General features: G+C 54.8%; 1 protein-coding gene across 1 annotated transcript in view; it reads left to right on the forward strand.

Annotated features, from left to right (window-relative positions):
• Positions 1 to 12,367, forward strand: part of SLC37A3 (solute carrier family 37 member 3) — a 76,883-nt gene that overhangs the window by 32,282 nt on the left and 32,234 nt on the right. Inside the window, exon 7 of the mRNA XM_029597547.1 lies at positions 10,824 to 10,920. Coding sequence (XP_029453407.1) covers positions 10,824 to 10,920 — 97 coding nt within the window. The remainder of the gene's footprint in view (positions 1 to 10,823; positions 10,921 to 12,367) is intronic.

A 12,367-nucleotide genomic window follows, 5' to 3' on the forward strand; every position in this document is an offset into this window, starting at 1 on the left:
AAGTTAAGTTGGTTGTCAAACCATGCTCCTAGTTCCCTGTACGTACCTGGATCAGTCCAGACAGTGGGTTATGTCCCCAATCCAGCAGATGGAGTCAGCCCAAAGCTTCGAGGGGGCGTCACCATAAATACTACTACCCCCTCTGCAGGAGTTCAGTATCTTCTGACTCCAGCAGATGCGAGTAGTGGAATCTGGGCTTGCTCCCGATTGTCTTTTTCCTGTGTTCTTTTGCTTCCCTTGTTTGGAGGCTTTATTGTTTGTAGGTTTGTTTGGTTGGATCAAGTTGTGTTAAAAAAAAAAAAAAAAAAAGAAGTTAATTGTTTAATTGGGGAGGCGTGGCTTCTGTGTTGTTCTCTGTCTCTCCCTTTCTCTATTTACTGGCGCTGTCCGTGGCTGCTGCGGGGTAAGTGTGATTTTCTTTTTCTTCCCTTGCAGATAGGTTACACGCGGCTGCCGGTGCTCCGGCCTCCTCGCGTCTTCACCCTCTCCCGCGGCCATTTTGCGACTCCACGTGGGCTGCACCGGGGAGAGGGCTGCTCATCACCGGCGGGTCGTGCGGCCAGGAAGGCCCCCCCGCAGCGCCGTTTCTGTCTTCGGCGGGTAGCGCAGGCCACCCGGGCCCCCCCGCAGCGGCGATCCGTTTCGCGGCCCCCCCCCCCCCCGGGTTTTTTTTCAAGGCGTTCTGGGCTGTCGGGGGCTGTTTCCCTTGCGCTCCAGATGCCGCGGCCTGTGGGGAACCTGGATCGCGCGTGTCAAGGGAGGGAATTTGTGCTCGGTGCCTTCCCGGGGGGGAAGGCACCTCTCGGCCCCTCACGCATCGGTCCTCCATGACAGCCTTGCCCGGGCAGCGCGGGCCGGCCCCTCCCCCATTCCTGGCGGGAACGGCGGCCATCTTACATACGCTGCGTCCTGAAGGAGCCCAGGCAGCGCGGGGGGACGAGGTGGCTTCAGAGGGCTCTCCCCCGAGGTTAGTACCGGAGACAGACCCGGAGGTAGGCCCGCAGGGGCAGGGTCCCCCGGGGCCCCCACCCGCGGAGGTCCCCCCGACTAGGCCGGGGTTTTCCCCGGAGTTCATACGGCTGATGCATACAGCCTACCTGCAGGACCTGGCCGCGCCCGCGGATCCGCCACCACCCAAGCTCCCGCGACCTTCGTCCTCCTATCCGGCCCCCCCCCGCCCCGGCGGGTGTGGGGGCCCCACAGCTCCCCAGCCAACCACGGCTCCCCGTGGGCTCGGGGGAGCCTGGGTCGGCACCAGCCTCCCCTGGGTCGGACCCCGCGGCGGCGGGCCAAGGGGACTCCACTTCAAAGGGTGAGGACCCACGCACCCTGCGCCTCTTCCAGCGGGACGAGCCGGATGACCTGATCCCACAGATCATTCAGGAATTGGACCTTGATCCCCCGCCGGACCCGCCAGCTCCCGTCGCGCCCGCTGTAGTCACCTCCTCGAAGAAGGGAGACCCGGTGCTGGCAGCCCTTCGCCGAGGGCTCGGGCTTTTCCCATTCATGAGTCGTTCCTGCAGTTGCTCACCAGGGAATGGGATGCCCCGGAAGCCGCTCTGAAGGGCAGCCGTGCCATGGAGCGGCTATATCCGCTGCCGGAAGATTTTCTGGAGCTCATCAAGGTACCCAGGGTGGACTCCGCGGTGTCGGTGGTCACGAAGAGGACGACCATTTCGGTGACAGGTGGAGCAGCGTTAAGGGATACGCAGGATCGCAAGTTGGAAGTCTTCCTCAAGCGGGTCTTCGAGGTCTCCGCAGTGGGGCTGCGGGCTGCGATGTGCAGCTCGCTCGCCCAGCGAGCCAGTCTTCTCTGGGTGCAACTACTGCTTACGTCTCAGGCGCTGCCACCCGAGGAGGCCGCCCAGGCGGATAGACTGGAAGCTGCGGTGGCATACGGGGCGGACGCTTCCTATGATCTGTTTCGGGTCCTTGCCCGCTCCATGGCCTCGGTGGTGGTGGCACGTCGACTCCTATGGCTTCGCAACTGGGCGGCGGACACGTCCTCCAAGTCGAGTCTGGGTTCCCTGCCGTTCAGGGGTAAGTTCCTGTTCGGCGAGGATCTGGACCAGATCATCAAGTCTCTGGGGGAAAATGCGGTCCATCGCCTGCCGGAAGACAGATACTGCTCCAGCAGGGCGTTTTCGTCCTCCCGGACCAGAGCCAGAGCGCAAAGGCGCTATAGGAGTTATAGGCCGGCGGCGGCTCGGACCTCTGCCCCCAGGTCTCAGCCCTGGTCTCGCTCCTTTCGCGGGCGCCGCCCCACGCAATCTGCTTCCACGGCGGGACAACCCTCGCCCAAGTCCGCTCAATGATGTTCAGCTCGCCCACTCCGCCGTCCCCAAGATTGGAGGGCGGCTGGCGTTCTTCCACGAGGAGTGGGCGCGGATCACCTCGGATCAGTGGGTCTTGGACACCATAGGACGCGGCTACGCTTTGGAACTTGTCCGCGCTCCGAAGGGTCGGTTCATCTTCTCGCCCTGCGGCTCGGCCATCAAGCGAGAGGCGGTGCAGTCGACGCTGGACAGACTGTGGGAGATAGGTGCCATTGTGCCCGTACCCTCCGGAGAGGTGGGCTCGGGCCACTATTCCATCTACTTCGTGGTACCAAAGAAAGACGGCTCCTTCCGCCCTATACTGGACTTGAAGGAAGTCAACAAATCCCTCAGGGTGATCCGGTTCCGCATGGAAACGCTGCGTTCGGTGATCGCGGCGGTACACCGAGGGGAGTTTTTGGCCTCCTTGGATCTGACGGAGGCCTACCTTCATATCCCCATTCGCCAAGAACACCATCGCCTTCTACGGTTCAAGATTCTGGACCAGCATTTCCAATTCGTGGCGCTTCCGTTCGGCCTAGCAACGGCCCCACGCACCTTCACCAAGATCATGGTAGTTGTGGCGGCTGCCCTTCGGAAGGAGGGTATTCTAGTTCATCCTTACTTTGACGACTGGCTCATACGGGCGAAGTCCTTCCGGCATGGCCAGGCGGCAGTGGCCAGGGTGATAGAGTTTCTGCAGTCCCTGGGATGGGTGGTGAACTTCTCCAAGAGCTCCCTCGTGCCTTCGCAGCGCTTTGATTTCTTGGGGGCGACCTTCGACACCCGTCTGGGGGCGGTTTTTCTGCGGCAGGACAAGGCGCACGCCCTGCGGGAGCACATACAGCGGTTCTCTGCATTACCAGCTCCCACTTCCTGGGACTATCTACAGCTCCTGGGGGTGATGGGTTCCACCATTGACATGGTTCCCTGGGCCTTTGCGCGCCTCCGGCCGCTACAAAGGGCACTTCTATCCCGCTGGAAACCACTTTCGCAGGACTACCAGGTGATACTCCCGCTGCCCCAGTTTGCACGGAGCAGCCTGGACTGGTGGATGGTCCCGGAGAATCTGGCTCGAGGCATGTCCCTCGATCTACCAAATTGGGTAGTGGTAACCACCGACGCCAGTCTCGTAGGCTGGGGGGCAGTCTGCGACCGCAGCGCCACGCAGGGGACGTGGTCCGCGGAGGAGTCGACGTGGTCCATCAATCGTCTGGAGACCCGAGCGGTCAGGCTGGCTCTTCTTCACTTCCTGCCACTCCTTCGGAATCGGGAAGTCAGAGTCTTGTCGGACAACGCGACCACGGTGGCCTATATCAACCGACAGGGCGGCACCCGCAGTCCGCAGGTCGCGCTCGAGGCGGAGATGTTGATGCAGTGGGCGGAACGGCACCTGGCCCGCCTGGCGGCCTCGCACATAGCGGGAGTGGACAACGTCCAGGCGGATTTCCTCAGTCGCCAGCTCCTGGATCCCGGAGAGTGGGCCCTCTCCGACGAGGCCATGCAGCTGATCGTTCGGCGGTGGGGTCCCCCCCACCTGGATCTTATGGCATCCGCTCAAAACACCAAGGCGCCTCGTTTCTTCAGTCGCCGGAGAGAACGGGGGGCGGAGGGCGTCGATGCCCTAGCGCTCCCGTGGCCGGCCGAGCTACTTCTATACGCGTTCCCCCCGTGGCCACTGGTGGGAAGGCTACTACGGCGGAAAGAGGCTCATCGGGGGACTGTCATCTTCGTCGCGCCAGAGTGGCCGAGACGACCTTGGTTCGCGGACCTTCTCCACCTAGTAATCGACGGGCCCATACGGCTGGGACATCTTCCCCGCCTCCTCCACCAGGGACCAGTATTTTTCGACCAGGCAGAACTCTTCTGTCTTGCGGCCTGGCTTTTGAGAGGCGTCGCCTTCGACGACGGGGATACCCGGAGGCGGTAGTGTCCACGCTGCTGCGTTCTCGGAAGACCTCGACGTCGGTGGCCTATGTGCGGGTCTGGAAGGTGTTCGAGCTGTGGTGTACCGACCTGAACACAAGACCCTCGGAAGCGTCTGTCCCTCAGATCCTCCAGTTCCAGCAAGCGGGGGTGGACAAGGGGCTCGCTTACAACTCGCTTCGGGTTCAAGTGGCCGCTCTTGGCTCCCTCCTGCGGGACGGAGGATCTCTGTGGCGACACCCGGACATCGCCCGTTTCCTCAAGGGGGTCAAGCATTTGCGGCCTCCACTGCGCGATCCTTGCCCCTCGTGGAGTCTCAATCTGGTACTACGCTCTATGTCAGGACCTCCGTTTGAACCGCTGCGGAATGCGACGATCAAGGATCTCACCCTCAAGGCGGTGTTCCTAGTGGCCATCTGCTCCGCTCGGCGTATTTCGGAGCTGCAGGCCCTGTCGTGTAGGGAACCTTATCTCAGGTTCTCCGATTCGGGAGTTTCACTTCGCACTGTCCCCTCCTTCCTTCCGAAGGTGGTGTCCGCGTTCCACGTGAATCAGACGGTGGAACTTCCATCGTTCTCTTCGTCGGAGCCGCGGTCTCTTCGTCTCCTTGATGTCAAGCGCACCCTGAGGCTCTACCTGGAGGCTATGAATGATTTCCGGACTTCTGACCATCTCTTCGTCCTTTGGTCCGGTCCCCGTAAGGGATCTCAGGCTTCGAAGACGACCATTGCCAGATGGCTGAAGGCCGGCATTGCCGCCTCCTATATTGGGGTGGGGCGGACTCCCCCACCCGGCATCGTCGCACACTCTACACGCGCTCAGGCGGCCTCCTGGGCAGAGAGCCGCTCGGTGTCTTCGCAAGAAATCTGTAGAGCGGCCACCTGGAAATCGTTGCACACGTTCTCGAGACACTATAGACTACATCTCGCCTCGTCCGTCCAGGGACACTTTGGCGAACAGGTCCTACGAGCAGGCCTCGCAGGATCCCACCCGGGTTAGGGAAGCTTGGGTACATCCCACTGTCTGGACTGATCCAGGTACGTACAGGGAAAAGAAAATTATTACTTACCTGCTAATTTTCGTTCCTGTAGTACCATGGATCAGTCCAGACGCCCACCGCATTTGGGTCCTAGGGCCTACTCCTGCTCGGCTGTATGTGGATGCTGAGTCTGTTCAGCTGTGTCTCCTTTTACAGTAGTGCCCTTACTGCTGCTGTTTGTTGTTACGTGTTTCCAGTTTTCTCTCTGTCACTGTTTTACTCCCTTGGAGGTTGACACGCTATGTTCGTGTCCGCCCACCCGTTGGTGGGTCGGTTTTCAGTTTACTAAGTTATCACTCAGCGGCTTATTGGTGCCGTCCTGTTTCAACTTGATCCAAGCAGGGGGTTTCTGTTTACTCGGGCTTTGATATACTCGATACTGAACTCCTGCAGAGGGGGTAGTAGTATTTATGGTGACGCCCCCTCGAAGCTTTGGGCTGACTCCATCTGCTGGATTGGGGACATAACCCACTGTCTGGACTGATCCATGGTACTACAGGAACGAAAATTAGCAGGTAAGTAATAATTTTCTTATTCCTGACGTCTGCAGAGAGATTCTTGTTTGAAGATGTGGATTGTGCAAGGCTAGGTGTAGCTTGTGCCATGCTAGTAGTGTGGGTGTTTGGGTTATGTGAAATAAGAAGCATCTCTGTTTTGCTGGAGTTTAGAATCAGGTTCAGGTTGGAAAGTAATTGTTTAATTGGTTGAAGACAGTTCTCCCAGAAGGTGAAGGTTTTTTGGATTGATTCTGTGATGGGGATGAGGATCTGGATGTCATCTGCATAGAGGTAATGAGTAAGCTTTAGTTGTGAAAGCAGATGGCAGAGGGGGAGGAGGTAAATGTTGAACAGGGTGGGAGAGAGGGATGAACCTTGTGGTACGCCTTGGTCTGATAGAATGGGGTCAGATAATAACTGATAATAGAACAGGGGGGAGGGGGAGGGAAGGAGGGGGGAGAGGGGAAGGTAACCAGGGGCTTTGCTGTACATTCAGTAAGCGTGATACAATATTAGGTACATATGTACAAGTTATATACAATAAGAATGCAAGGAAGGAGGGGGGCATTAAATACAAAAAACTAGGGGTCGTGGACCTGGAGGATGGGGGGGAGGGGGTGGGAAAGGAGGGCGAAGGTGTAAGGCAGGACAGGGGGTGGAGAAGGGCGTAGGTGTAAGGCAGGGCAGGGGGCGGAGGAGGGATCATGTGTAGGCGTGTCTGAACAGCCAAGTCTTGAGTTTCTGTCTGAATTTCTTAGGGCAGGTCTCGAGGCGTAGCTGGGTAGGCATTGTGTTCCATAGAGAAGGGCCAGCAAGTGAAAGGGCGCGTTGATGGTGGCTGTTAGTTGAAAAAGTTTGGGAGAAGGCATGTGCATAGTTGCTATATATGGCGTTCTGGTGGGTCTGGAGGTGGAACAGATGTGTAAAGTGTCTGTGAACCAGAGCATGTCTGGATTGTGGATGGCTTTGTGTATGAGGGTGAGAGTCTTAAATTGAATTCTGGTGGTGATGGGGAGCCAATGGAGTTGTTTGAGAATGGGTGTGATGTGTTCTTTTCTGCGAGTGCCTGTTAATATTCGCGCAGCTGCGTTTTGTAGTAGCTGCAGTGGGGCTGTGGTGTTCTTCGGTAGACCTAGGAGCAGTGCGTTTGAGTAGTCTATCTTAGATAAGATGAGGGCTTGTAGGACTGTTCTAAAGTCGCTAAAGTGCAGGATAGGTTTAAGTTTTTTGAGGGTATGTAGTTTATGGTAACAATCCTTGATGGTGGAGGAGATAAATTTCTGGAGGGTGAATTGGGAGTCAAGGATTACACCCAGGTCTCTTACGTTTTGTGAGAAGTCTGGGGGGGGTATGGGGAGAGATGGTGGGGATGGGAAATGGGTTGATGTGTTGGGGTGCGATGATCATAAGTTCGGTTTTGTTAGAATTTAGGGCTAAGTTGAGTTGGGTGAGTAGGCTGTTGATAGAGGAGAGGGCACTTTCCCATCTTTTTAGGGCGCTGGAAATGGTGTCAGTGATAGGTATGACGATTTGCACATTGTCGGCGTAGATAAAGTGAGGGAGACCAAGATTTGAGAGTAGATGGCAGAGGGGAAGAAGGTATATGTTAAAGAGTGTAGATGATAGGGAGGAGCCTTGGGGTACGCCCCTTGTAATGTTGATAGGTTCGGATTCGTGGTTTTCAATTTTTACTTTGAAGTGTCTGACACTGATGTATGATTTGAACCAGCGGAGAGGGGTCCCGGAAATGCCAATGTCAGCTAGCCTATCAAGCAGTATAGAGTGATTGATGGTGTCGAAGGCTGCAGAGATGTCTAATAGAGCTAGAATGTAGGTGTGACCTTTGTCTAAACCTCTGATGATGTAGTCAGTGAGGGAGATCAAGAGTGTTTCGGTACTGAAGAGTTTTCGAAAGCCGTGTTGTGATGGATAAAGGATCTGGTGCTGATCTAGGTAGTTCGATAGTTGTGTTGACGGTTTTTTCAAGAACTTTAGCAAGGAAGGGAAGGTTGGAGATGGGGCGGTAGTTGGATAAGTCAGTTGGGTCAAGTTTCAGTATCTTAAGGATAGGTTTTACTATGGCCAATTTGAGCTGGTTAGGAACATCTCCAGTGGACATGGAAGTGTTGATAATGTCAGCTAATGGTTGGGAGATGCTGTCTGGGATAGTCAGGAGAACTTTGGGGATCATGTTGGAGGGGTGGGAGGCGTGTCGCATTTTCTTAAGTATTGAAGAGATTTCAGAGGCAGATGTGAGTTCGAAGGTGTCCATTTTAGTGTCAGAGTTTTTTGGGATGAATTTGGTTGGTGTGGGTACAGTGGGAAAGCGGGAGGAAAGTGAGGTTATTTTATTGTGGAAAAATTGGGCGAGCTCATCACATTTGGTTTTGGCGTCTTCGCAGTGTGTCGCCTTGGGAGAAGTCCTGGTGAGGTTAGAGATGAGTGAGAAAAGGGCTCTTGGATTGAATTGAAAATTGTGAATTCTGGTGGCATACTGGTCTTGTTTTGTTTTGAGAGTGCTGGATCTGTAGTCATGCAGTAGGGTTTTGTATTTGGCGAGTTGCTTGGCTGATGGATCTTATTTATTTTATTTATTTATTTAACATTTCTTTTATACTGATATCCGTTCGCACATCGTATCGGTTCACAGTGAACAAAAAACCATTGGGCAGTGCCCGTACATTTAACATATAACAGATAACATAATATAATATGATGAACTAGGCAACATATAAATAAATTTTTGGGAGGAGCCCTTACATATAACAGGCATCATTGGGTAGATGCTATGGAATATAACTATAACTTTGCGCCATAGTTTTTCTTGAGTTCTGAGTTTGTGTTTTTGAAGTTTTAGTTCGGGGGGTGTGCCATGGTTGTTTTGTTTTAGCGGGAGGCTGGATCTCTTTTGTTATCAGAGGGCAAAGTTTATTGGCTGTGTCTTTGGTGATGTGGTTCCATGACGTGATGGCGGTTTGTGCGTCCGAGAGGTCTAGATTTTTGAGCTTGTCAGTAAGGATGTCATTGAGGTCATCCCTGGGACAAGATTTCCTGAATTGTATCGTTGTTTTTGTGTTAGATTGATTAGGGATGTTCTTTATTGTACAGGATGTTTTAATAAGAAAGTGGTCTGACCAGGGTACAGGAGTGTAGGTGGTAGGGTTTGGGAGGAGAAGGGAGTTCATGAAAATAATGTCAAGGGAGTGGCCTGCTTTGTGAGTGGGGTTGGTTATGATTTGATGGAGGTCCATCACGTTAAGAGATGAAAGGAGCGCCTTGCAGCTGTGAGAGAGGGGAAGTGAGTCGATGTGGAGTCGATGTTAAGTATCGTCTGGTGTCCCAAGTGTCTAGCAGATGCTTTCTGCTGTTGCTGATTCATGGCAGGGAACACAGTCACACCCGTAAAAGATTGAAATGAGACCCAGGATGATTTCACAGAATGAACAGAGGTGTTTCAGATTCTCTGCTATGCAAACCTGTGAGAACTGTTAGGCAGTCATAAGAGATTGCTGCTGTTCTTTGTAATAGTTTGAAAAATATAGGGCTCCCTCATTCTAATACCCATACATTAAACCAAAAGCATCATCCCCGTGAGGAGTTCTTGGATTGTATTTGTTACAACAGCAGATTTCTCTCCACGCAATACTCTTCAGCCTTTAGGTCATGACCCACACGCTGGTTCTGATCCAGCTGCTCACTCTGTAGCACTGTCCCCAGCAGCAGCGTGTCCTGCACAGTTGTTCCTGTCTCTCCTGAGGCCTCCTGGCTCCTTGCAGGGGTGCAGCCAATAGACTGGGAAGGTGAAAGTGACTGCAATCAAAAGGGAGAACAGTGGAGGGGCTGGAGACGGAGAGAGCTCTACTCCGTTCTAATCCAGACGTAAGTGGTGCTCACTGGTAGACCTGCCAGGTCTCCCTCCTTAGGTGATTGACAGCTGAGGCTGCTCCTCGTTATGCTGCAGGAGGAAAGGGGGTTGCATGGGAGGACAAGCAGGCAAGCAATCTTCCAAAATTAAATCTAAAAAGAGACTGAAGTCATAGTCTCCCCCCAGACCTACGCCTTGAACCCAGTCTGCCAGAGTTCAAAAAAAAGTTAAAAACCTGGCTCTTCAGACAAGCGTTCCAATTTACAGAATCCAACTAAGCACCTTATCCTGATTGAACCTTAAATTTATTGTTTTATACAGTTAACAATATTCAACATATATATATGCAATATTTAACTTTTTAATTATTTTAATTTAATTTAGGTCACGAAAACATTCAATGTTTAATTGTTAATTGTTATTTTTCAATGTTATTTTTCAATGTTCATTGTTCGATGTTCATTGTTCGATGTAAACAACCCCGGTCTGACCTCCCAGACTGGGGCAATCTTTTCGTTTATTGTAAACCGGACTGATTTGTATTGTATACAGGAATTCCGGTATATAAAAATTAAAAATAAATAAATAAATAAATAAGCGAGCCTCTCCTTTTTCCAAAAAATCATTGATAAAAATGCTTGTTTTGGTAGTGGAAGAGAGAAGATCCTGATGAAGGAAGGCAGCTTTTAAATCTTAGGCCTTATTGTCTGCTTTTAGCCTCATTAACTAACTTTTCTTTTTAACCCTTTATGAAATACCTGAAGTCTCTTCTGTATGTTTGTCTTATTAGATTGTAAGCTCTCTAGAGCAGGGACCGCGCTGCGTATGTTGTGTAGGAAGAGGGGGGATGGATGAGTGGCTGGGAAGGTTAAGGGGGAGGAACGTCAGTTTTAGTAATGCTTCATTTGTTCATGTGATGCAATTTTGAAAGGAATTCTCTGTGGTAAAAGGGAAGGGTGCCAGTGTCACTCCGGGGCAGGGTGTAGACAAGAGAGACTCCATGAGGAATCTCCTTTGGAAAACGGGTTTAAGGGCTGCACGCACTGTGGCCACTTTGAAATGGGCCTCCCTGTGTGTTAAAATGAAAGGTGGGTCCTGTTGTGTTCTCAGGCTGGGAAAGGCCTCTGTTGATTCCTGGTCGAACCTGCCCTCTGTGTCTCTGTTTCTGCCTTCTCTTCCAGGCGGGGTTTCATCTTTGGGCTCTGGAGTGCTTGTGCCTCAGTGGGGAATATTCTGGGTGCATTCCTAGCCTCCTCCGTTGTGCAGTACGGCTATGAGGTAGGTGTGATTGGTGCTGGTCCGTGCAGATCTGCCCCTCAAGCCTTGGGAGATGGAATCCCTCCACTGTCTTCTTCCTGGTAAATCTTCCACTCACCATCACTTTATCTCTTGGAAAGCATCAGGGCCTGCTGCTGATCTGAAAGTTGCCGCAGCCCTGCCAGTGCACTTTACTCCCTGGTGTGAGCTGACGCTGCACTCCAGAGAATTCCTCTGGCAGTAAGAAGTTTCTCATGGGTTTGTAAAGGCTCAGCTGGTGCACACCAGGAGCTTTCTATGCTGGTGTCCCTCCTAAGTGTCAGAGTGATGAGACCCTTTTGCCCTCCCCTAGCCTCCATCTGCTACACTTCTCTACACAAGCCCAGTCACCTTTCCTGAGATTTTGTTTCCACTGTGTGCAGCTGGGGCATATCCGAAACCCAAGGAAGAGCCTTCTACTACCATCTTGTGCTCCTCTAGCACCGATCCCCTGCCGCCCTCTTGCCTGCTCCTCTCGTCTGCTCCCCTGCCGCCCTCTGGCCTGCTCCTCTGGCACCGCTCCCCTGCCGCCCTCGGGCCTGCTCCTCTGGCACCGCTCCCCTGCCGCCCTCAGGCCTGCTCCTCTGGCACCGCTCCCCTGCCGCCCTCGGCACCGTTCCCCTGCCGCCCTCGGCACCGTTCCCCTGCCGCCCTCGGCACCGCTCCCCTGCCGCCCTCGGCACCGCTCCCCTGCCGCCCTCGGCACCGCTCCCCTGCCGCCCTCGGCACCGCTCCCCTGCCGCCCTCGGGCCTGCTCCTCTGCCACCGCTCCCCTGCCGCCCTCGGGCCTGCTCCTCTGCCACCGCTCCCCTGCCGCCCTCTCGCCTGCTCCCCTGCCGTCCTCTCGCCTGCTCCTCTGCCGCCCTCTCGCCTGCTCTTCTGGTCAGCCCCCTCCCTTGCTCCTCTGGCACCGCTCCCCTGCCGCCCTCTGGCCTGCTCCTCTGGCACCGCTCCCCTGCCGCCCTCTGGCCTGCTCCTCTGGCACCGCTCCCCTGGCACCGCTCCCCTGCCGCCCTCTCGCCTGCTCCTCTGCCGCCCTCTCGTCTGCTCCTCTGCCGCCCTCTCGCCTGCTCTTCTGGTCAGCCCCCTCCCTTGCTCCTCTGGCACCGCTCCCCTGCCGCCCTCTGGCCTGCTCCTCTGGCACCGCTCCCCTTGCACTGCTCCCCTGCCGCCCTCTCGCCTGCTCCCCTGCCGCCCTCTCGCCTGCTCCTCTGCCGCCCTCTCGCCTGCTCCTCTGGCACCGCTCCCCTTGCACTGCTCCCCTGCCGCCCTCTGGCCTGCTCCCCTGCCGCCCTCTGGCCTGCTCCCCTGGCACCGCTCCCCTTGCACCGCTCCCCCGCCGCCCTCTGGCCTGCTCCCCCGCCGCCCTCTGGCCTGCTCCCCTGGCACCGCTCCCCTTGCACTGCTCCCCTGCCGCCCTCTGGCCTAC

Source organism: Rhinatrema bivittatum, chromosome 4, assembly GCF_901001135.1.
Source record: "Rhinatrema bivittatum chromosome 4, aRhiBiv1.1, whole genome shotgun sequence".
Taxonomy (NCBI): domain Eukaryota; kingdom Metazoa; phylum Chordata; class Amphibia; order Gymnophiona; family Rhinatrematidae; genus Rhinatrema; species Rhinatrema bivittatum.